We start from the raw sequence: 26,120 nt of genomic DNA on the forward strand, positions 1-26,120 counted from the left end.
CCCCAGATTCTTGAGCCTTTGGACTCAGACTTACACCATCAGCTCCCCTATTTCTCAGGCCTTCAGACTCAGAATGAATTACACCATGGACTTTTTGATTCTCTGGCTTGCAGATGGCAGATCATGGGACTTCTTGGCCTACATAATTACATGAGCTAATTTCTATGATAAATATCTTCTCTCTCTCCTGCAATATATGTTTAAAATTATGAATGTGTGAATTCTGTCAAAGCTTCTTAAGTGTCTATAAACATGATCCTATGCTATTTCTTCTCAGATCTACTAATATGATGAAATATATTAATTCATTTCCTAACATAAAACTATTGTTTCATTCCTGAAATGAATCCCATTTTGCTTTAATGTGCTATTGCATTTTGTTGTTAGTATTTTATTTATAATTTTTGTATAGATGTTCATAAATAAAATTCTTCTGCAGGGTTTCTTAATGTAATCTTTATCAACATTATACTCACTTCTGAAAGAGAATTTGGAAGTTTTCCTTTTTTCCTTATTTTCCAGGAGAGATTAAGTCCTATTGGGATTTTTTTTTTTTTTTTTTTTTTTTTAGGTTTGACAGAATTTTCCCATGAAACTGTCTGAACTGAAGCCTTTTCATGAGAGAGTTATTTGAAAACTTACCTATTGATTCTACGGAAATTAGTATGTTTAGATTTTCTGTCTTTACTGGGATCAGGTTTTTATTTGTTTTTTTTTTTTCTTTTTCTTTTTGGCAATTGATTTTTTCTTAATGTATATAATTTAGTGGTTTTTAGTATATTCACAATGACGAGCAGCCATTACTACTATCTAATCCTAGAACATCTTCATCATCCCAAAAGTATCCCCATACCTGTTAGCAGTCACTTTGCATTCTCCTCTCTACCTCTTCAAGTCGTTAATCTATTATCTGTTTCTATGGATCTGCCTATTACAGACATTTCATGTAAGTATCATATATGGCCTTCGTTGTCTGGCTTCTTTCACTTAGAATAATGGTTTCAAGTTTCTTCCATGTTGTAGCATGAATCAGTACTTCATTCCCTTTTTATGGTTGAATAATATCCAATATATGGATATACTCTATTTGTTTATCCATTCATCAGCTGATGGACATTTGAGCTGTTTCTACTTTTTGGGTATTACGAATAATGCTGCTTTGGACATTCATATACAAGTTTTTGTATGGACATATTTTTTTCATTTCTCTTGAGTATATACTTAGAAATGAAATTCCTGGGTCATATGTTAACTCTATGTTTAACTTTTTGAAGAACTACAAAACTGTTTTCTAAAGTGGCTGTACCATTTTAGATTCCCACCAGCAGAGTATGAGGGTTCTAATTTCTCCACATCCTCACCAGCATTTGCTATTTTACATTTTAAAAATTATCTTGGTGGATCTGAAGTAGTATTTCATTGTGGGGATGATTTCCATTTCCCTAACAACTAACGATGTTTGGCATATTTTCACCTGTGTATAGCTGTTAAATGTGTTCTTTGGAGAAGTATCTATTTAAATCCTTTCCCATTTTTTAAATGAGTTATTTGTATTTTTATTATTGAGTTATAAGATTTCCTGTATATTGGATGCTGGGCCCTTATCAGATATATGATTTGCAAATATTCTCTCCCATTCTGTGGCTGTCTTTTTATTTTCTTTATGGTGTCCATTGAAGCTTTTGATTTTGATGAAGTCCAATTTATCAATTTTTTCCCCCTTGGTTGTTTGTGCTTTAGGTGTCATATATCTAAGAAATGACGCCCTAATCCTTGGTCACAAAGATTTACACCAATGTTTTTTTTCCAAAAATTTTATACTTTTAGCTCTTACATTTAGTTTTTTTTACCTCTATTTTGAGTTAATTTTTGTATATGGTATGCTGTAGAGTCCAACTTCATTCATTTGCATGTGGATAATCACTTGTACCAGCACCATTTGTTGGAAAGACTTTTCTTTCTCCGTTGAATTGACTTGCCAACTTTGTTGAATATCAGCTGATCCTAAATGTAAGGGTTTATTTCTAGATTCTCAACTCTATTCCATTTATCTACAATGTCTAGCCATATGCCATTATTTCAGTATCACAGAGTTTTGATTATTATAGCTTTGTAGTAAATTCTGAAATCAGTAAGTGTTGAGTTCAACTTTGTTCTTTTTTTTCAAGATTGTTTTTGGCTATTCTTGGTCCGTTGCAATTCCACATGATTTTAGGATCAGCCTGTCAATTACTTAAAAAAAAAAAAAAAGGAGCAACTGGGATTTTGATAGGGATTGTACTGAATGTGGTGATTAATTTGGGGAGTATTGCCATCTCAATAATATTAAGTGTTCCAATCCAGGTACACAAGGCTAGGATAAGCTTTGACAAATTATATTGAACTAGAAAGTTGCTTTCTTCAGCTAGATTTTCAAATTTACTTATAAAATTGTACAAACTACTCTCTTATATTTTAAAATTTCCTCTGTTTTGATGGTTATTTTCCTCAAGTCATTTGTGCATTTGTCCTTCCTTAAAAAAAAAAAAATTGCCAGAGGTTTATCTTTTTTAGCCTTTTACAAAAAAACAGCTCTTTATGTTATTTATTAGTTCCTACTATTTCCCTGCTTTCCAGTCCCATTCTTTTTTTATCTTCTCTAATGCTTCTTTCTGCTTTCTCTCAGTTTACCATTTTCCCCTAGGTTTTTGAGTTGAAGGTTCTATTCATTTTTATGCTTTTATTTTTCTTGATACAGGCTTTTAATGAGTTTTGATTTCATTATATCTCAGATTCTGATGTCATTTCCATTTTCATATCTCATCTTTCTTTTTTTTGTATTGATGCTTTTATTTTTTTTTTAACATTTTTTAATTGAGTAATAGTCATTTTACAATGTTGTGTTCATATCTCATTTCCATTACGGTTATTTTCTAGGAGTTTTCAATTTCATTGTCTTCAAATTTCCCCTTTGACCTAAGAGTTGTGTATAGACTTTAAAATTTTTCTAGCTTGAGCTCCAAATTTGGGTATGAATGAGATTTCCCAGGAAAAGGTGCAAAGTGAAAAGAGGGATGAAGATGAAACTCTGGTAATTATTAATAAGCCAAAGAGGGACAGTTGTCCCAAAAAGGAGCTGAGAGATAAGAGTCGGAGATGTTGGGTGAAAACAAAAGGTGATGTCATGGAAAACAAGGGAAGAGACAACTAGTGACCTCAGGAAACAGTCTGGATAGGTTATGGGGTTGGAGATAGTAGTCAAATTACAAATTGCATGTTGAAGAATGAACAAAGTGAAGGTTATCAATAAAAGCAAACTCCTTACGTTTAAAAAAAAAAAGCACACTCCTTATTAAGAGTCTTAGCTATGAAGAAAAGGACAATGATAGAATATTTGGAGGTGGGGTTTATTGGGCAGAAACTTTTGTTGCTGTTTTTGCTTGTTGTACATGTAAAACATCTGTGTAGTGGTATAGTTTGGAATAATAATGGGACTTTTGCATCCATAATTCTTTATACCCTTCCCCCAACCTAGGTGGCTAGAGCATTCCTTGTTCACTGCCTCAGGGAGAGGATAAACTCAGCAGAATACCGACATCAGGGTGAATGCCAAGGAAAGCTTAGTTATCAAAAGGGATTGTTACTTGTGAGGGTGTGGCTAAAGCACTTATGCTATGCTATCCCCGCCTGCCCCGTGGAGACATCCTCCTTCCTGCCTGGCTTTGGGCTGTGGGCTCAGGAAAGTACTAAGCCCTGTTAGGTTGGAGAGCTCTCGCTGCCAGCTCTATGTTGCTCTTCCGCTTGCGGTCCCAACAATCTGAGCCTGTGGGCAGCTCCACACCACACAGACACAGTTATCCAGGGTTTTTCCCAAGCTCTAATTAAGATCCCCTCGAACAGAGTATGGGAATCCCTCTTGCTCTACATACCCTAGTCTGTACCTGCTACTGTGAGACTTTGTGCCATTGAAGTGTGTTCTTCAAGTCCTTGTTCAGGTCTTTGCTCATTTTCTGTGTGGGTATGATTTCTAGCTCCCCAGGTGATTCTAATGTGCACCCAGCAGTAGGAACCACTGCTTCAGTCCACATGCCAACCTAGCCACCATCCTGCAGCTGGTTTCCTTTCTAAAAACCCAAGTCTAGCCTCACCACTTCTCTACGCTTATGGCTTTGTATTGCCCACATAGCCAAATCCAGGCTTCCTCGGGCAGCACTCACTCACTCACTGTCTGGTCCCAACCCTCCTTTACACTTTCATTTCCTAATAACTCCTCACAGCTAGATATATACCTTTTGCTAATATTATTGATACTGTATACAGACAATGTTGTACATATTGCAAAACCCAAACATTAAATATATATGGCAGGCACCAAGTTGTCTTAAGTAAGTTTATAACTTAGAGAAGACAAGAAATACAAGCTTTCAGTTAAAAACATAAATATTCTTAGAGTTAAGTTAGCAAAGGAAAGCTTAAAATGACTCTCAGGGGGGAGATTGGAAACTATCACAAAATGCCTCAGCAGTTTTCAGAAAAAAGTAGACATCTGAGTGTCACTTCTCAGTAATTCAAAAAGAAACAGAAGAAGACGATGGGTTAGGGGCTGGTGGGCCACCATACCTTTAAATAAACCAAAAGCTGGTATAAATTACAGTGCTTACGGCCTGGCTTCTGGACTGGTTTCATTACTGCATTATACAGTGGCACCTCTAAACACTTGTTTCTGAACCCTTCCCAGATGAAAACAGTGAATTCCCATGCTCCTTGGGACCCTGCTACTGTAACCAAATCTTCTCTCTTTCAAGCCACTTGAATAGAACCCATACCAGTCCTTTCTCACCTCCTCCCAGGGGAAGAACAGATTTAGACACCTTGCCTTATTATCTCCATAGATGAAAGGATGAAGTTTCTGTCACTCACTCTATCTAGAACATACAGAACACTGAATTCCACTGCTACAACTGACTGTGGTGAAGACAAAGTTACTAGCTCTGTGTACAAGGTGGGGCCACTAGTTACCCCTAATGCCCTTCTCACTCCCCTCCAACTAAACTTGGGGCAATTTCAAACAATGTATCTGATATCCATAGCCTGTGTGATTTGCAGAGGAAGTCTTAAAGGGAGGTGTGCTTCATGTCATGCTTGATCAGAGCAGCAAAACAATGATGACTCCTCTTCTTGACGTCATCAGCCTAGGACATAGCTTAGTAAAATATCTAGGGGCCCCAAACCCTTCCTTGAGTTCCTGTGAGGAAAATTCAGTAATGACAATCTGTGAGGATAATGGTCACTTGTTATAACTCCAACATCCAGTGGCATAATACTATTGTCACCTAATGTCTTATATTAAATTTAAAATGAGTTTTCCTGATCACTAGGTGGCTTTCCTCCAAGAAAATCATCAGGGGCCCAGCTCCTTTCATCTTGTGGTTCCATATTTTCAATACGTGACTTGCAATCCAAGTCACCCTCATGTATCAAACTAGAAGGAGAAAAAGGCCTGGAGGATCACACACGGAGGTCTTGATGGATCAGGCCTAGAAGCACATGTCACTTTCATCTACACTCCACTGGCTAAAACTCAGTCATAATTCCCAGCCTCCCTCTATCTGCAAGGCAGTCTAGGAAGTACAGGTTAGCTGTGTGCTGGAGAAGAGAGGAAAACATCTAGACCACCCAGCCTCGACCAGTCAACCACCACGACATGAATCACGAGCACTACCAAGGAAGGGGGATGGGGATTGTTAAGAAACCAGTAAGTTTATCACAGGGTTCCTTCCAACTGGCTTAGAAACTGGGTTGGAATGGCCTAATATTAGGCTTATACAACCTGATCAGGATTTAGGGGTAACCATACCAGATAGGCGGTAAGGTAATTGACAAATCCAGTACTTCTGAGAGTTTCTTAATGTATCGATTATTATGCTTTGTACAAATTGATCCGCCTCGCCAAGCGTAGCTACTTTAACCAGAGATGGCTACTCAACCAAAAAACAATCTCTCTCTATAGGCCTGCAAAAGAGAGGCCTATCTTCTCTATCATAAGAGCTCTGCTCAAGAAGAGCACTCTCTACTCAATATTGACAAATAACCAAAGCAGACTTTTCTCTTCCTTGGGAGTTTTAAAGGAAGACATAGAGGGATGCAGATGAGATGGAAGAGGGATAACACAGAGGGAAAGCAGTAAGCAGAATCATAAGTCATCAGAAGCCATAAGTAAGTAGAAGCAAATGGATAGGGGACACACACTGGAGGTTAAATCAGTCACTAGCAAGTCAATAGGAAGAAGAATCTGGAAGAGAGGGAATAGAAATGTAAGAGTAAAATCACCAGCATGTTAGACTGCTAGAGTTGAAGTGGAGTCACAGAGTGATGGCTGAAATACAGAGCCCTGTATCCCCTTAACGGCAACAAGTGCTGTTCAGTGCGCTAAGAGGCTTGAATGTCACTGCAGCAAGTTTTTTGCTTATTCCTTATATTAGAAATAACTACTCCTTATATCACTAATTTCCAAATACATCCTTACAATATACTTGCATTAACTGAGAAAACTTAAAGATTATTTGGTCCCATGCAACCTGAAAGATTGCAACCAGCAGATTTGAAGAGAGGGAGCCAGATTTCCAAACATGCCTGTGGCCATCTGAGTACATGGTAATGCTTCTTGGATTAGTGTCCCCTCTTAACTTTTAAAACTAATGAAGATACTGCCATGAAATATTCTGTTATGCATTTGCACTGAGTCTTCCATGTTTAATAATGCTGATAGTTTTCATATGAATCCAATGTTTTATTTCCTATGTTAAGGAGAACAGGTTGAGGCTACAGGAGTACGAACTTGGAAGCCACAGCGGGTACACACTCAGAGGCCACAGGAATTATATGCCCAGAGGCCCCAGGAAGTACACTCCCTGAGACCACCAATACTCAGAGAGCCTCTTGCTCCTACTTTTTGCAGACATAACAGCAAAATTTGGACCTGATCTAGACAGTACAATAAGTACAACAGAAAGGTACCTACAATCCAGAGTCAAGCAAACTTGACCTCCAAAGATATCAAATAGAAAGGTCTTCATCAAAACAGGCAATTAAGTGAAGAGGGTAGCCTGAACCCCAGTGTTATTTTTCTGTCACAATGCCATCCTACTAATCAACTTCCATCTATAAAGACTGAGACACAGTTTACTGGGATACCTAGGGCCCCACACCCTTTGTGATACCATCCAATACATTAAAACCAACACATTTATGGACTTAGCCTAAGATCACCTGGAGAACTACATGCATTCCAAACTCCTGAAGGCTACCAAGAAGCCATAAAAATGAACTTCATCACAGTTTTCATCTCATCCCATGAGAACAGTATTACACTATGAAAGTATGTAATCATTTGAGTTTAAAAAAAGGCGGGGAGGGGTAGGAAAATAACATGCATGCATTTCTTTGTACATTCATAGCGTATTTCTGGAATGATCCCTAGAAACTAGTACTAATTTAGTTGCTAATATTTTGGAGGGGTTTTGAATGGCTGGTGGAAAGGGCTTAGAGGGACTCTTCTCTGTATTTTGTTGTCTTTGAATTTTTTAACCATGTGAATATATCATCTATTCAAAAGTATTTTCTAAAAAATTTAATTGCCTTTCCTGATTATTTTCCTCATATCCTGTAACTGTTTAAGATCCAGTACTCTCTCTCAAATCTTAGTTTCCCCTTTAATATCTTCATCAAGCTTTTCTTCCAATTTCAGAGTGAGTTTCTGTCTTTGTTCAGGCTGCTATAACAAAATACCACAAACTGAGTGCTTAAAAACAACATATATTTATTTCTCACAGTTGAAGGTTAGGAAGTTCAAGATCGTGGCACAGGCAGATTTGGTGTCTGGTGAGAACCTGCCCCCTAGAGAGCCATCTTTTTGCTGTAACCCCACATGGTGGAAGGGATGAGACAGCTCTCCAGTCTCATTTTCATAAGGGCTCTGATCACAATCAAGAGGGCCCCACCCTCATGACCTAATCACCTCCCAAGGCCCCACGTCCAAATACCATCACATTGGGGGTTAGGGTTTCAATATGTAAAATTGGGGGGTACACAAACATTCAGACCATAGCAGTTTCTTATCTCCCCCACTGTCCTACTGCCAGAATTAATTATGTAGATTGAGATACCCTATCTCCCAATAACAAAAGTCTTCCTCTTCAGGAAAAGGTAGAAAAGAACTTGGGCTTACAGGATTTATTTTTTGGCATTCTAGGAAAGGGATAAAGTCTCTGAACAATTCCACGTGAATAATTCTAGCCCTGAGGCAATGGTAACATCAAATTACAAATAACTCAAATTTCCAAAATTAGAAGATATGTCAAATTATGGTGCAGTCACACAATGGAATGCCTTGTAGCCATTAAAAATAATGATATACATTTATAAAATATCATTCAAGTACAAAGTATTCAAGTGTAAACAAACATTTTAAAGACAAAAGAACTCAGGGGAGAATATCCATGAGTATTTTTGGAAAAAAAGTTGACAGTAGAGTCTAGACAACAGAAATAAATCAATAAGGAATTCCAGGATGGAGGGGGAAATGGTGGTTAGCAGTAATTTCATTCAAACACAGAAAAAACATACTAAAAGACTGCATGAACACTCAACAAAGTATGAATATTCTACCTTGTCAGTGCAAAAATAATATACCCAAGATAAACTGGGCGGGGTTGAGAGAGTTGTAAAAAGTGGAAGGAATTTTTAAAGTGCTAACATTCTCATCTTTTACAGCAGGAATTCGACTGATACTATTACATCTGAATTGGGCAGTTGTTTAAAAAACAGGCACAATGACTACAACCTTAATCTTTTTCTTGTTATCTTTTCTGAATTTAAAATAAATAATGTCTCTCATGGCCAACAAACATTTGAGATCCCACAATTTCTTCAATTTAAATTAATTTTTTTCTTGTGTTACATTCAATTAAAATTAAGTTAATACTTATATTTGTTAAAAGTATTATTACTGTGATCTTATTTTTATAGGTATAGTCCTCTTCTTTTATACCTTTAGTAAGTATGTATTGGTTGTCTACTATGTGCCAAGTATAGTTTTAGGTACTGACGTAAATAAAACACACAGAAATCCCTGCCCTTGTAGAGATTATATTCTAGATTTTTTTTTCTTCCATAATTTCTTTCTTTTTCCTTCCTTCCCTTTCATTTCTTCTTTCTTATTAACTTCCCACCCTCCTATCCATTTATCCTATTACACATGGACAAAAAGAGGCCTAAAATGATAATTATCCGACAATAACAATTATTATTTCAGGAGGTAGGATTTGGAATAATTTTTTAAAATTTTCTTTAAGTGATTCTTTAATCACGTTTCATCAAGAGGTCATTACAAGCCAACCATTTTTTTTACAAAGAAACTTGAAAGTGAGATAGTAAAATAAAAAAGTATAAACCAGTCTTCAAAAATACTTATTTTTATGTGTAATTGTGAACTATTTCAGAGAATAGGACAGAAAAAAAAAATTATACACAGCCATATATCTAATACCAAGATGTAACAGAAGTTAGTATTTTGTAACATTTGCTTCAGATTTTGTTCCCCAACTATAAAACATTGTAAAAACAGCTAAATCCCACTGTCCATCCTTTCTTCCTCCATCTTCAGAGATGCAACTGCTATCCTGAGGATATTTATCATTCCCACACATGTCTTTGTCTTCATAAAAAATACAGTGTCACTCTGTGTGTTTAAAATTTACATATGTGGTATCATAATGTTTACTTTCTTATGTAATATTTTAAACTCAGCATTATTTTTGAAATTTATCCAAGTTACAGACATAGTCTTAGTCTATCAATTATTTCATTCATATGTGTGAACTATCACTGTATGAGTAAACCCTAGGTTTTATAATTCAGTCCCTATCAAGGGGTCTGTAGGGCCAACAATCCCATCCCTCTTTTATAATATACTTTTCCATTCCACAAACGCAGGCCCAGTTTCTCAAAAATTCTTTGAGTGGCCTCAAGCTTTCTTGGATAATAATCGTTTGGGGAGACTGTCTATGCAATTTCTCCACAATGCTCACACTTTTTACTATCTGATAAAAATGGAGTGTGAAATGTTGTATTAACTTCTCTTTAAAAACAGCATTAAATGTGAAGAAGTAGAAGAGTGTTTATACTGCTAGTATAGTAGTATACTATATAGCCCTTTAGGAAGAGTTATTTCTAATCCGTTACAAAAAAGTTCTTACTACCTACTTCTTACTGAATTTTAGACAAGACCTAATACACTCAAGGTTCTTGCCAACTGCTTGAGAAACTTAGGTCTCCTTATCAATAAAACAGATGAACATAGGCTGTTATGTGCCCCAGAGACTCACGCTGAGTTCAGACGGAAGCAGTGAAAAAGAGACCTGCCACATTAGCAGGAGGATACCTGGGGGTGCTGGACTGCACAAAGTATGCCTAAAGACTAAGAAAACAACAGGAAATGTCCCTTATAGATGAGGCAGATATAAAGTAAACACAGAATAGTCTAAAATACTAATAATAAGGCCACTCTGCAAAGGCACTGAAGCTTAGGAATGGCACAGATGGATGTGGCTGAAGAACAGGGAAAGACTAGCACTTTTATACCAGGATTGACCCCTGGGCCATCTTAGCTCACCAAATTCTTGAGTATCAGTCTGTTCAGGAATTGATAACAATGGAGTATTTAAAAATATATAAAGATCTAACCTTATATACTTTTCAAAATTCATTCATTTTTTTCATTTGATACTCTTAATACTCTTGTGGCTTAAGTGGTACAGGTATTATTATTTAAGTTTTATAAATAAGAAAAATGAGGTGGCCTATTAAGAAAAAAAAAAAAAAATCACTGATAGAGCCAGCAACTGACTCCACCGACTTCTAGTGTACTTTCATTGTTAGAATCAAAGATGAAAGAACAGAGATTACAAAAAAACTAGGTATGTTTATGAATAAGATTAGAGTTACTTTCAAATTAAATTTATCAGCTACATAGCAAAATTAGCTTCCTTATTTCAGAGGCATTCCTTGCAGGGTGTGTGTTATTTTGTTACCAAACTAGCTTTATTCAGGGTAATTTAAATTTACTCTATTAAAGCTACTCTAATGACTCTAGTTTGCTTTCCAAAGTGAAATCCATACTCAAAAGCTGTGTCATTTGATTGATTTTTTTAAATTTCAGAATGTCAGAAAGTAAAAATAGTCAGAAAACATTTGGCATACATTTCACAGACTGAGGCTAAGATCTTTAAGATTCAAAAAGATAAATAACTCAATGGAAAAAATGGGGAAAAGTCATTAACTGCCAGTTTGAACAAAAGGATACACAAATTGTCTTTAGACATACCACAAGATGTCCAACATTAGGGAAATGAAAATTAACTCTGAGTTTCTAATTTTCACATATCACATTCGCCAAAAGTCCTAAAGTTTGATAATTAAACTTGGTTTAAGAGGGAGTGAGGGAACAGGAACACTCATAATGACATGAGAGAATATATTGTTAACACCTACCAAAAATATTCATGCACTTTGACATATTTCCAAGAATGTATCCCAGAGAAAAAGACTCAATTTTGCAAAATGACATGCATACTCAAATATTCTCTGCAACATGGACTATTATAGCAAAAGCCTAGAGACAACCTAAATATCCACCAATGGGAGGTTAATTCAATATATCATGGTTTATCCATACAATGAAATGAGGAAGCTCCTTATATACTAATAGAGAATAATCACCAAGATACATTTATAAGTAAAAAAAAAAAAGCAAAGTGCATAATGGTTCATATGCTATCTCACCAGTTATGGCAAAAGTACACATACATCCTGCAATTCAACATCAAAAACAACAACAATAACAACCAAACAATCCAATTTAAAAATGGGAAAAGGACTTGAATAGACATTTCTCCAAAGAAGATGTACAAATGGCCATTAAGTATATGAAAATATGCTCAACATCACTAATCATTAGAGAAATGCAAATCAAAATCACAAGATTCCTTTTTATACCTACTGGGATAGTTATTTAAAAAAAATAAAATAAGTGTTAGCAAGGTTGTGGAAAACTGGAACCTTGCATTTTGCTGGTAAGAATGTAAAATGGTACAGCCACAATGGAAAATAGTACGGTGGTTTCTCAAAAAATTAAAAATAGAATTACGACATGATCTCAATCCTATTTCTGGTTATACAACCAAAAGAATTAAAAGCAGGGACTTGAAAAGGCAGTGGTACATCAATGTTCATGGCAACACTATTCAAACAGGCAAAAGGTAGAAACAACTCAAATGTCCATGGACAGATGGATGGATAAACAAAATGTGCTATATACACACAGTGAAACATTATTCAGCCTTAAGGACTAGCATTCTGACATATGCTGCAACATGGATGAATTGTGAAGACATTAGACTAAATGAAATAAGCCAGACACAAAAAGACAAATATTATATGATTCCACTTACATGAGGAACCTAGTGTAGTCAAACTCATACAGAAGAGACAGAAAGTAGAAGAGTGGTTGCCAGGAGCTGGGGAGAGGGGAGATCGGGGAGTTATTGTTTAAAGGGTACAGAGATTCAGTTTGGGAAGATGAAGTTCCGGAGATGGTCGGCAGTAATGTAAATGTAACTAGTGCTTCTGAACTATGTATTTTAAAGTGGTTAAAGTGTTTACTTACCACAATAAAAACACACACACACACACTTACTTGTATTTGCATGGACCATCTCTGGAAGAATTAGAGAAATTTATAACAAATCTTGCCTTTAGAAAGGGAACTGGAGAGCCAGTTGAAGAGATTTACCTATCACTATATATTCTTTGTACCTTTAGAATTTTATCCCATGTGTATATATTATCTATTCAAAAATATAATTTTCACTCTTATTGACTGAAATCTGAACAAAGAGCAGGAAAATGTATGTAAGTAAAAATGTTCTACATTTTGTATGTGGCAAAATAAAAATGTCCTTAATGATACTGAAAACCTGCCTCGATGTTTTCCAAGACGCAACTTTCAAAAACTATTTGACAAGGAAAATGAAAAAGAAAATGAAGTGCTTCAGAACTTAAAAGATCAAACAGAACATATAGATACAAATAAAAAGTTCTTACAAGTACAATATAATATTGCTAATCCAGATTAAATAGAGGAAAAGCAAGTCTTACTTCAAGAATATAAAGTAGAATAATAATCCTAACGAATATTGTTCTAAGCTTAAATTTGAGTTAATATTGTTTTAAGAGCTTTAAAAATGTCCACTGATAATAGTGGTTCTCAAACTTTTTGGTCTCAGAATCCCTTTTACACTCTTAAAAATTATTCAGACCCATAAAGAACTTTTGTTTATCTGAGTTATATTAATCTATATTTACCATATTAGAAATTGAACCTCAAATTTTAAAACGTTGTTTATTATTTAGACATAATAAACCCACTATATGTTTATGTAAATAATATAATTTTTATGAAAAATAACTATATTTTCCAAAACAAAAAATAAATTTAATTATAAGAATGACACTGTTTTACATGTTTGCAAATCTCTTTAATGTCTGGCTTAACAGAAGACTGCTGGATTCTCATATCTGGTTTTGCATTCAATCTGTTGCAATATCACACATTATGTAGCTTTTGAAAAACTTTGTGAAAAATGAGAATGAAAATAGCACACACTGTCTTAGATTTATTATGAAAAGAGTTTTGATTTCACAGGCCCCTAAAAGGGTCCTGGAGATGCACACAAGTCTCCAAAAATTTTTAAGAACTACTTACTAACACCAATCCTATGCAGCAAATGTAAAAATTGAGGCATAGAGAGAATATATAAATTATGGTCACAAAGCTAGGAATGAACCCAGAAAGTCTGATTCCAGACCGCAGGATTGCCCCTCAGAGCCAGGAGGAAAGCAGCAGGGGCCCATTTCATAATGTTTTACACAGTGATGAAAACCCCACTGGCTGCCTGGCAGTCACAGTACCAGACCTTCACTCCGGCTAATGTGATAAAATTTCAAATTAAATCTTCCAATTCATGCAAAGCAGAGGTAAGGGGATGGGGGTGGGGAGTAGCCACCACAAAAGCTCACCTCTGAGGGCGTGATCGGCTGCCCTTCAAGGAATATGGCATCATAGCTCCACTGAGGGATAAGGCACATTAGGGCAGGAACAGCCAAATGCCCTGGAAGCCTCTCAAGGAACAGCTCTCTCTTCCAAACCGAGCTCTTAGATCTGTCTGGAACTCTCACTCATTCAGATCTTCTTTACACCACTCAACCTTTACACAGAATACTGCCTTCAATTCTTAATTAAAATAGTCAAAAAGAAGACTAATAAAGAGACTAGTTCTAACAAAGAGAAAAGCATACTATAAATTGATAGCAGTTAATACAGGATTGTCCCAGTATAAGATTGAAAGGTAAAGCAATAGATCAGAATACATAGCCCAAATTAGACCCAATTACAGAAAATGCAGTATATCATAAAGTAAACCTAATAATTCAAGAAAAAAATAAGCTGTTTAGTAATTTTTATTAGAAGTCTATTTAGACTTTCACTTTTAATCACATGCCAAAATAAATCCTAGCTAGATGAATCGTTTTTACATATAGCGTGCTGAGGCTGGGAAGGCAGGACCAGACCTTACTCAGCACTGCATTCCCAGCCTCTTCTAGGGCTGCGGCACAGCTGCCCAAACAGAAGGAACTAATTTGAGTCCCAACGCTGCTGCTAGTCCATTATTAGATCTTGGGGAAGTCATTTTGCTTCTTTGTCCTTAATTTCTGATTTATAAAGAACGGATAGTAATGATACTAGCAGCATGAGAACACTCATTACAAACTTTAAAGTGCTATACAAATTAGCTGAAGGAATAAAGATTAGAAACTGCATTCAACCATGTTGCTACCACTCAAATATGCTAAGCATTAATATTTCAGCATTAATTTCTGAGTAACTTTCTTTATCTTATAAAGTAGACATATTAAGTTGTAAGAACACACAGTTTTCCTCAGGGCATCAGTACAATTATTTTAATTCTGAATGGGAAAAAGATGCATCCTATAAATATGTTTATTTTCCCTGAATTGGCCCTTTTACTAAAAAAGGCCTGACATCACTGCTGTAAGGAATTTGGCAGATTTTCTTTTCACAGCTACTTTCAGGAAGCCTAAAAGCAGGAGATGAGCCCATGAAGCCCATGAGAGGTGGGTTGGAGGGGAGGCAAGAGGGAGGGAGAAAATACACCACAGCAAAAGACTCTGAACTAGAAAAACGCTGACGTGACCTTGAGCAAACTATTTATCTTCCCCTAGTCTCCAAAACCTGGAGATGCCAACCTTTACCACGCGAGTAAAAAGACGGAAACGAGGTAATGTACATGAAGCCCCTAGCACCCAACTACATGCAGACATGAGACAGCAAGTCTTGAGTAAATGCTGGTTTCTCTTCTCTGTTCCCCTTCTCTTTCATAAAGCTATCCTGGTCTTTCTTCCACTTTCCCTGACTTCTTTAACAATACCTCTCTCCCCTTCCCCAGTGAAAAGTCTGTAGTAACAGCATGTGCCATTCACACGTTGAGTCATTCAAATCGCAGGCAAGAGCTGCAAGCTCCCCACCGCATCTCAAACCCTATCACCACCACCATCCCACCCGATCATTTTCCTGCTGGGACACTCACACTAAGGCTAAGCTGCTCCATGAAGTATCATTCGCACTGCATGCAGTGTGACCAGCGCCACTCGGAGCTATGCAGTGCTCAGCCTGCAGTTACCCTCATGCTTCCTTGACAATGGCTGCGTCAAGGCTCCTACAAGGCTGACTACAGTTGCAGTGCTGGAACTTAACTCCACTCTCTACCTCACCCACTTCAGTAAAGCCCATAAACATAGTCGAGGCACCAAAAGAAACTCTGTAAGGTGTTACCATAAAGTAATGAAACTGACTGCACTTATTACTTTCCTTTCCTGCAATCACACCTTGTACCTTCAGGTGTGAGAGACTAAGGAATACATGAACAGTATATCCATGGGTTCCGCATTTGAAGATTCAACCATCCATGGATCTAAAATATTAGGGGAAAAAAATTCCAGAAAGTTCCAAAAGCAAAACTTGAATTTGCCACATGCCACAGGCAACTATGTACATAACATTTACACTATATTTACAACTATTTATATAGCATTTACACTGTATTAGGTATTATAAGTAATCTAGAGATGATTTAAAGTACACAAGAGGAGGTGTGTACATTATATACAAATATCATGCCATTTTATATAAGGGATTTGAACATCTGTAGATTTTGAAATCCTCAGAGGGTAGGGTATGGGGGAGAAATGGATGGGAGTAGAAGGGCGAGTCCTGGAACCAATCCCTTGTGGATATTGAGGGACGACTATAGTTAGAATTTGCCATACATGAAATCTCGCATTGTTCATTCAGTTTAGCTCAAATTTAAAGCACTTAGTCCCTTGAATAGTCTGGAAGTGGTGGCACTGGTTTATAAAAGTTCTTGCCAGTACCATTTAAAAATAACTTCCCACTGCTTCTTGGGCCTCTGTACTATGTTCTAAGTCTTGAGATTGTGATCCTATCAAATATTCCTCATTCAGCATGGCCTCCTGGAAGAATGGTTTCACTGATTCTACAACTTCTATTATACTCATGAATAATCTCCTCTACCTTTTGCCTCTTTTTCTCTCAAACTATTCTTTGTCTCCAGTCTTCCATTCTAGATCTACCAGTATTTATGTCTTTTCCTCATCTTTCTATGTTCTTTTGTTTTGGTTCTTGTTATTTTACTTGGGAAGTGTATCATTGTTTAAACATTATTCATCCTTTTTTGTAATATCCCATTCATGGCTTGATAATGCATACCTATGTATTTTAAAAGCAAATTCTATTCATTCAGTCAACACATATCTACTGAGTGCCAACCATGTGTCTAGCACTAAAGCTACAGTAGAGCTCATCTCATTCACAGAATTTAGTCTATAGGTTAGAATATGCGATGTGGTATATATTCTTTCCACCAGATTACGAAGAATAAGAAACAGATCTGAAGCAACAGTGAGAAAAGACCTTTTACAGGGCACAGGAAAATAAATTAAATAGCATAATAAATCCAAGGAATGTAAAAAGAGGAGAAATGAACCATTTTCTACTTTATGAGTTGAATCAGCAATTTAGAATTAGAAGAAAACATTTCCAAACCTAACATCCACTGTATTATTTGACTCTTGGTCAAACACTTCAAAAGCTTCTTTGATTTTTTTGTGCAATTCTGCTACTGCTATTTCTGCAAAAGAAAAAGAAAATAAAAATTATTTTAATTTAAAATTCAAAACAAAAATGTCAATAACCAGAAATTCTTTTTTTAAATTTATTTATTTTACAATATAATTTTTTTAAATTGAAGTATAGTTGATGTACAATATTGTATGTTACAGGTAGAAATTCTTAATAAGGAAGAACATGCAGAGTTTCTTCCTAATACCCTTTTTTTTAATAGCAGGGAGGTAATTTGATTGATTGATTGATTGATTGATTGATTTAACAGAGGTACTGGGGATTGAACCCAGGACTTCATGCATGCTAAGCACACACTCTACCACTGAGCTATACCCTCCCCACGCCTTCCTAATATTCTTAATGTATCACTTAGCATGCTTCACTTCCTCTAGAGGAGGGAGGGTATAGCTCAGTGGTAGAGTGTGAGTTTGGGGGTGGGGGACAGATTGTATAAAGGGTCTGAAGGCTACTTTAAAAATGGTGTCTTATACTTTCAATGAGAACCACTGGAGGGTTCTAAGCAGTGAAATGACATGGTCTGGCTTCTATTGACTTTGGCTATAATGTTAAGAATACAAAGAGACCAGTTTAGGAGGCTATTGCAATATTCTACGTGAGATAATATTGTACTTACTATTTGAAAAACAGATAGTTTTTCTAGAAAAACTGGAAAGGGAGAGATTAAGCATCAGTTTAGATAATTAATTATAAATATAATGGTAGAAACTGTAGAAAGCAGGAAAATTTTTAATCACTCATATTCCTCTTACCCTAACATAACTACTAATCATTTTGCTATATTTTCCTTCCTTCCTACACAACCTTTTATATATAGCATTTAATAACTACTATTCATTCAACAAAAATGTACTGGATGAATGCTATGTACCAAGTTCTGTGGCATGTGCTCACCTACACTTACAACCAGAAAGGGTATCTCATTTTTGGAAAAAAAGACATCGAAGCTGGGAGAGATTAAGCAAATGGCCCAAGATCACAGACTAAGTGGCAGAGGCGGACTGAACCCAGATCTTTCTCACTTAAGGGATCCTGCTCTCCTGCATCCTTTACCCCACCTAAATAATTGCTAGTACTCATAGTTTAAAAATTGTAACTCCTAACTACTTCATTCAAATATTCTATTTTTCCAGGTTGCAACATAATCTATATAACCTTCAATTTTTAACAGTACCAAAGGTATGTAACAATTTATTGATCTTACTAATTTTTCTTTATTATAATAAATAACATGGCAGCAAACTTCTACTAATTTAATAAACAATGTTATCTCATTACTTAAATTTACATTTCTTGTTAATAGGTGAGTCTGAATAGTGATTCTTAGTGCTTGTTTACCACCTTTATTTTCCGTGTTACGAATTGTCTATTCATGGTCTCTGCTTATCCCTACAGGGATCTTCCATTTTTTCTTAACAATTTGTATGAGCTCTTTAAACCGTAAAGACTTAACCCTATGTCTTAATTACAGAAAATAATTTTCCTGGTCAGTTGTTTGCATTTCTTTTCCTAAAATGAAAACTGTTCCATCTCCTTTATGATCATCAAAATCACACATGATTACTGAAGAAAAAAATGTAAGAAGTTTAGACTAAGTAAAAATCACTTCAAATCCTACCATGCAGTTAACTACTCTTAATGTTGTCCTCTAATCTAGTTGTTCACTCAACAGTAAATTGTGAATATCTTTCAGTCTCAAAAAATGTTTACTATATTATCATTTTTAGTGACTGCTTGATATTCCACTATAGAACTTTACCATAATTTATTAAACCAACCTCCTAATTTAGGTAGTTTCCAATTTTTCACTGTTACAATAATTCTCCAGTGAACCATCCTGCCTAACTCATCTTTGTGCATTTGTCTTACTGTCTCACTGACACACAATAAGTTGAATGCAGCTGAAATGTGCTGGGTATTGGGAAGGTTCTTATTAGTCCCAAAAGCACCTTGGGAAAATCTCACTGATATAACACTGCCACTGCACAAAACTGATAAATGCTTTTTTAAATTTAAGATTATTTTTAAATTACATTATTTTCTTGACAAGGTATTTTATTTTATTATTTTTTCCTTTTTTTTTTGATTTTTTAAATTTATAATGTATTAGTTTCTGGTGTAAGGCATAGTGAGTCAGTGATATATGTATATATAACTGAATATAACTGAATGTATATATATATATACACATATTCTTTCTCATATTCTTTTTTATTATAGGTTATACAAGCCACTGAATATAGTTCCCTGTGCTATACAGTAGGACCTTGTTGTTTATCTATTCTGTACATTTGTATCAGCCAATCCCAAACTCCCAACTGATAAAGTATATTAGCACTTATTTTTAGGTAGTCACATCTGTTAAGATTTCTTCTTATCCTTTGAAGTTTAGAAACATATCCTTTGAAAGGACGAAAGGAGGGAGAGTATCAGCCTTTTTGTACAGATTTGGTGAATACTCAATTCTATTTTTTTCTATAATCTAAAAATATATTTACTCTTTAATCCATCTGAAACTTATTTTCGCATGATTCAAAGTGAAAGGTTAATTTCTAATCTTATTCTATAATTCCTAATTTATTAAGCACTTGAGTTCTTTCCTCCTCTTTTATGATGTGTTATAGTCTTTTATGTGATGGAGGCTATTTCTATCAATTGTCTATCCCATCAATTCCTTTCTGAATTGCATTTCTAGTCGTAAGTTATTACCATCTTATTTTATTTATTACCACTATTACTGATCTTCTTTTTAGGAATGTTTATTAATATTCTCACCAATTTTTATTAATATTCTCACCAATGTATTCTTTCAAATGAAATTCAGAAATCCAAATAAAATTTAGAAATTCTAAGTTAAACACCATTAAGAGTTTTACTGCTATTGCAGTGAAGCTATACACTAAAAGAATTAACATTTCAAAAATAGTTTTCACATCTAAGACATTATATCAGATATATAGCCCTTTTTATATCTCTAAATTAAATGTTACATATTATGGTTTTCCTCATATAGGTCACACACAATTCTCCAAGAAGATTATGCCTTAGTATTCTATTGTGAAGGAATCTTTTTGTAGATCTTAGAATTTCTGGAAGTTGAGGTAAATATTGATTTCTTAAAATATGCTATTGATCTTAAATACATATATTTCCAGAAACTTTTTATTTTTATCATCTCTTTTCAGTTGATTATTTTATATTTTCTGATAATACATTTGGTCTCTTGTTTCCAAAATGTATAATTCTCATTTTTCCTTCAACTTAAGACACTGGGCAGAACTACCAGAACAACTTTAATGCATAAAATGATAATCAAAATCTTTGCTTTTTAAAAGCATTATTATTTAATAGATTAGAATATTTTAGTCTTTCACCAGTAAATATAATGCTGACCTGTGTTCTGAAACAGGTGTTACAAATAAATGTAAGACAGTATTCTTCCACTCCTATGGCTCTGTTTTTACATTAACAACAGTTACTAACTTTTAACAACCTTTTAACAATATTTCCTAAATTTTCTAAAATGTGTTCTGTTTCACACTCATTGCTCAAGGTGCTTCTCAATAAAAGGCTTCAATGATCAAAAATGTCTAGGAACTCTGAATATTATGTTCTCTTGGGGATTTATAAATGTATATCAGTATATTAAAGTCTTTGGGATGTTCTACAGTAAAGAAACTTACTACCTTTAATGCAGCTTTTTCCAAATTTACTTGATCATGGAATCTCCTTTTTCCAGTTATCATCCATCAGGAATAAATAATGCTTTAGTTGAGATTTGGAACTTCCCTAACTCAGGCATCCTCATGTACTGGACACACGTATGATGTAAATAGATTACAGGAGCATCTAAAAATACTGATCCTCCCATCTCTCAGTGTGGCCAGATTCAGGTTAGGCAGCTGAAAGCATCTATTCCAGGGCTCCTAAAAGGAGGCTCAAAGCACTACAGGATCTGGATCTGATGGCATGTTCCTTGGCCTGCACAGGCGGCAAGCACAAGAAATGCTATCATGCACCCACTGCTCCATGTCACCATAAATGTGATCTACTACATGGACTCCTATTTCAGAAGTCAGATATCAAATGCACCACTGCTCACCATGGACAAGGAACCCATGGAGCTACTGGAGTAGTTTCATGTTCTGTGCCCAAAGAATATAGTATGCAACTCAGCGTGTGACCAGCTGGGATTGAGGGGGCTTATGGCTCTAAGAAACAGCCCCAAATTTTTACCTTCGCATATATTGGCTAATGCTGTTCCTCTGCAGCTATGCCCTTTTAGTAGCAGCCAAGCTTGCTGCATGGCTCTAATAACACATACATATTATATAAATTAAATCTTCACCATTATTTTAAAATAACTCATATGAGAAAGTTCAATTGGGTTAAAAAACACTTATATCACAAAATTTTCTAAGTTATATTTGTCAATTAAAGGATGAGTTTTTGACAGAAACAGACTCACAGATACAGAGAACAAACTAGTGCTTACCAGTGGGGAGATGGAAGGAAGGAGAGTTGAGATAGGGGAATAGGATTGAAAGATACAAACTACTATGTATAATATAAATTAGTAACAAGCACAGGGAAATTTAGCCATTATTTTATAATACCTTAAAACAGAGTATAATCTATAAATATATTGAATCACTATGTTGTACACCTGAAACTAACATAACATTTTAAATCAACTATACTTCAATAAAAAAGGATGAGTTTTAATATAACTTCAACTATTTTTAAATTTTTTAAAGGTTGAGGAAAATGTTTTACATTTTTACATAAACAAAATTTCTCATTGGTAATAAACTATCAAAAATTGAGAAGCTTATACTTAAAAATCTGATCAGAAATTGAAAAAAGTGGTCCCTCAATATCCATGAGGAGATTGGTTCCAGGACTTGTGGATACTTAAATCCAAGGATGCTCAAATACTCTATATAAAATGGTGTAGTATTTGCATATAACCTACACGCATCCTCCTGTACACTTTAAATCAACTCTAGATTACTTATAATGTCTAGTAGAATTTAAATGCTAAATAAATAGTTGCTGGGCACATGTCAAATCCCAGTTTGAGTTCGCAGTTGAAAGCTTAGTACTGTAAACAACTCTATACCTACCACCTATACCAAACTACTGTTAATGTTTTGCTATTTTTTGCTTCTTCCCTCTGCTTCTGTCTCTAAGTAAACTGCAGTCATCATGATTATTCATCCCTAAATACTTCAGCATGCATGTCCTAAAAATGAGGACATTCTCCTACATAATCTAAATGTAATTATGACATCCTTTAAAATTAACAAAAATTCACTAAGATCATCTAATATCTATTCAATATGCAAATTTCTCAAATTGTACCATACTTTCTTTTAATAGTTATTTTTTAACCTCAATCCTAATTAAATTTTATGTACTACATTCGGTTTTCATATTTCTTGGTCTCTTTTAAACTACAACAGTCCCCCATCCTTCCCTAGCCTCTTATCCCGCTACGAAATTAGCTTGTGGACGAGACCAGGATATGCACTGTTTTACAAAATGTCCTACATTCTGGACTTGTCTAATAGCTTCCTTGTTTAACCTTCAAGTTAAAAACTACTACTCCATTAAGTTTCATCCCTTTAGGACATATCACCTACTACTCCTTCTCATTGCTGTCTTCTTCTGATTCTTTGATCACTGTCCTCCAAATTTATCATCCCAACTAATTTAGTTTCCAACAACCCATCTTCACAGTTCTATTTATTCATCAACACCTTTTGATTCGGTCAATAAATACTTTTGAAATCTGTCTCCCTCCTTCCATTTCCACAGCCACTGCTTAAATTTAGACATCACTCTGGCCTGGATTAATACAGTCACTTCCTGTCTTTTTGTCTTTAGTCTCTGTTCCCTCCATTTCTATTCCATTCTTCAAACCACAGTCCACATTTTGCTAGGATGATTCTTCTAAAACAAAAATTTGCTAATATGACTCTCTGGTTTAAAATCCTTCAATGGTTCCCAAGGTTTTTCAAAAAAAAAAAAAAAAAATCAGTCTCCTTAACCGGGTACAAAAATCCCTTTACAGACTGGGCCCCTACCAATCTCAAAAATGTCATTTCTTAACACTTTCCCATACATATTCTCCACCTTGGAAATCTTTGTAGTTTCTCAATTATTATGCTTTCTCAGTGTCATAGTGATTGACAGTCTTTCTGTATGGAAGATTCTTCTCCTTTTTCCTGGCTAATTCCTACTCAACATTCAAGGCATTTTAAAAGCAACACACACTTTGAAGGCTACCCTAATCCTCTTTTTGAATTAAGTATCCTTCTATGTAATCAGGTAGGATCCATGAATATATCCATTATAATGTTACATCAAACAGACTGCAACCAGCAGTCTGCATGTAATATAATGAAAATTTTAGGGGAAAACATAGGGGGAAATGTTCATGGCACTGGATTTGGCAATGATTTCTTAGATATGACACCAAAAGCATAGGTAACAACCAAAAAATACATAAGCTGAACGTCATCAAAACTAAAACTTTTGTGAATCAAAGGACACTATCAAGAGAGTGAAAAGACAATCCACAGAACGGGAGAAAACACTTGCAAAGCATATATCTGATAAGAGGTTCATATCCAGAACATATAAAGAACTACTGCAACGAAACAACAATAAACTAACCCAATTAAAAAATAAGAAAAATTTTGAATTGATATTTCTCAAAATAAGTTATACAAATGGCTAATAAGTACCTGAAAAAATGCTCAACATTACTAATCATTAGGGAAATGCAAATCAAAACCACAATGATCAGTGAGCTAGAAGACAGATAACTGGAAATCACTACTCCAGAACAGAAAAAAGAAAAAAGAATGAAAAGAAATAAGGATAGTTTAAGAGAACATGAAGCACACTAGTATTTGCATTATGGGGTCCCAGAAAGAGAAGAGAGAGAGAAAGGACCTAAGAAAATTTTTGAAGAAATAACTGAAAACTTCCCTAACTTGGGAAAAGAAAGTCACACAAGTCCAGGAAGTGCAGAGAGTACTAGTACTACACAGGATCAACCCAAAGAGGAACACGCCAAGGCACACAGTAATCAAATTGACAAAAATTAAGGATAAGGAGAAAATATTAAAGTCAGCAAGAGAAAAGCAACAAATAACATACAAGGGAATTCCCATAAGGTTATCAGCTGATTTTTCAGCAGAAACTCTACAGGCCAGAAGGTAGTGACACAATATATTTAAAGTGATGCAAAGGGAAAACTTACAACCAAGAAAACTCTATCCAGCAAGGCTCTCATTCAGACTTGATGGAAAAGTTTAAAGCTTCACAAGTAAACAAAAGCTAAAAGATTTCAGCACCACCAAACCAGCTTTACAACAAATGTTAAAGGACCTTCTCTAGTCATCAAACCATAAGAAAAGAAAACAAAAAGAAGAGAAAAAAAAAAAAGACCTACAAAAGATTGCTTTGGCTGTTCGGGGTCTTTTGTGGTTCCTTGTGAATTCTGGAATTGCTTGTTCTAGTTCTGTGAGGAATGTCGTGGGCATTTTCACGGGGGTGGCATTGGATCTGCGGATTGCTTTGGGTGGTGTAGCCATTCTGATAGTGTTGATTCTTCCAATCTGAAAGCACAAGAAATCTTTCCACTTCTTTGTGTCATTTCAATTTTCAGAGTATAGGTAACCTCCTTGCTTAGGTTTATTTCTGGGTATTTTGTTGTTTTTGATGTGATGGAAATGTTTATGCCAGTTATAAAATTCTGGTTTTTGAAGTGAAAAAAAAAAAGTGAACGAAGGGCCACAAATGGCAAAATATCCTTCTTCATGAGTGAGTTGTATTCCATTATACATACAAATATGCTGCATCTTCATTATCTATTCAACTATTGATATGCACTTGGGATGCTTCCGTATCTTGGCAATTATAAATAATGTTACTGTTAATAGCAGGGTGTATGTATCTTTTTGAATTCTTATTTTGTGGTTGGCTTTATTCCTTTGATAATTATGTAAGTTTAAGAAACAAAAGCTCTAAACCTTCTTAGAAACAATGAACAGTACATATATGTAAATTAAAAAATAATATGTGCAGTAAAAAAAAGAAATGAGCTATCAAGCCATGAAAGACATGGAAGAAACTTAAAAGACATATTACCAAATGAAAGAAGCCAGTCTGAAAAGGCTACAAACTGTATGATTCCAACCAAATGACATTCTGGAAAAGGTACAGCTAGAGAAAAAAATAAAAAGATCATGGTTTCCAGGGGTTTGGGGAGAAGGAGAGAGGGAGGGATGAATAGATGGAGCACAAGGGATTTTTCAGGCAATGAAATTATTCTGTATGATGCTATAGTAGTGGCTACATGTCATTATGCATTTGTGAAAACCCATAGAACGTACAACATCAAGATTGAACCCTAATGTAAACTATGAACTTTGGTTGATAATAATGTGTCCATGTTGGTTCATTAACTGTACCAAATATACCACACTGATGAGGGAAGTTGAGGATAGGGGAGTATATATGTATGGGTGGGGAGGGCTACGTGCGAACCTCTCTGTATATTCTGCTCAATTCTGCTGTGAACCTGAAACTGCTCTAAAAAACTAAGTCTATTAATTTTTAAAAGTGCAGTAAAATAGACATAACAAAAAAATTAACCATCTTAATCATTTTTAAGTATATAATTCAGTATTAAGTACATTCAGACTGTTGTGCAACCAAATCTCCAGAATTTTTATCTTGCAAAACTGAAACACTATACCCATTAAACCAC

The 26,120-nt window shown here is 35.2% G+C and overlaps 1 protein-coding gene across 3 annotated transcripts in view; it reads right to left on the reverse strand.

Annotated features, from left to right (window-relative positions):
• The window catches only part of DRC8 (dynein regulatory complex subunit 8), a 67,390-nt gene that overhangs the window by 35,705 nt on the left and 5,565 nt on the right, over positions 1-26,120 (reverse strand). For 2 of the 3 annotated variants that reach the window (XM_045509456.2, XM_010973556.3), the window contains exon 2: positions 17,240-17,324. In XM_045509456.2, the coding sequence (XP_045365412.1) occupies positions 17,240-17,324 (85 nt within the window). Of the gene's footprint in view, positions 1-14,115; positions 14,390-17,239; positions 17,325-26,120 lie in introns of those variants that run through there. The other variant, XM_074351723.1, reaches the window with a different exon arrangement.

Source organism: Camelus bactrianus, chromosome 23 (genome assembly GCF_048773025.1).
Source record: "Camelus bactrianus isolate YW-2024 breed Bactrian camel chromosome 23, ASM4877302v1, whole genome shotgun sequence".
Classification (NCBI taxonomy): Eukaryota; Metazoa; Chordata; class Mammalia; order Artiodactyla; family Camelidae; genus Camelus; species Camelus bactrianus.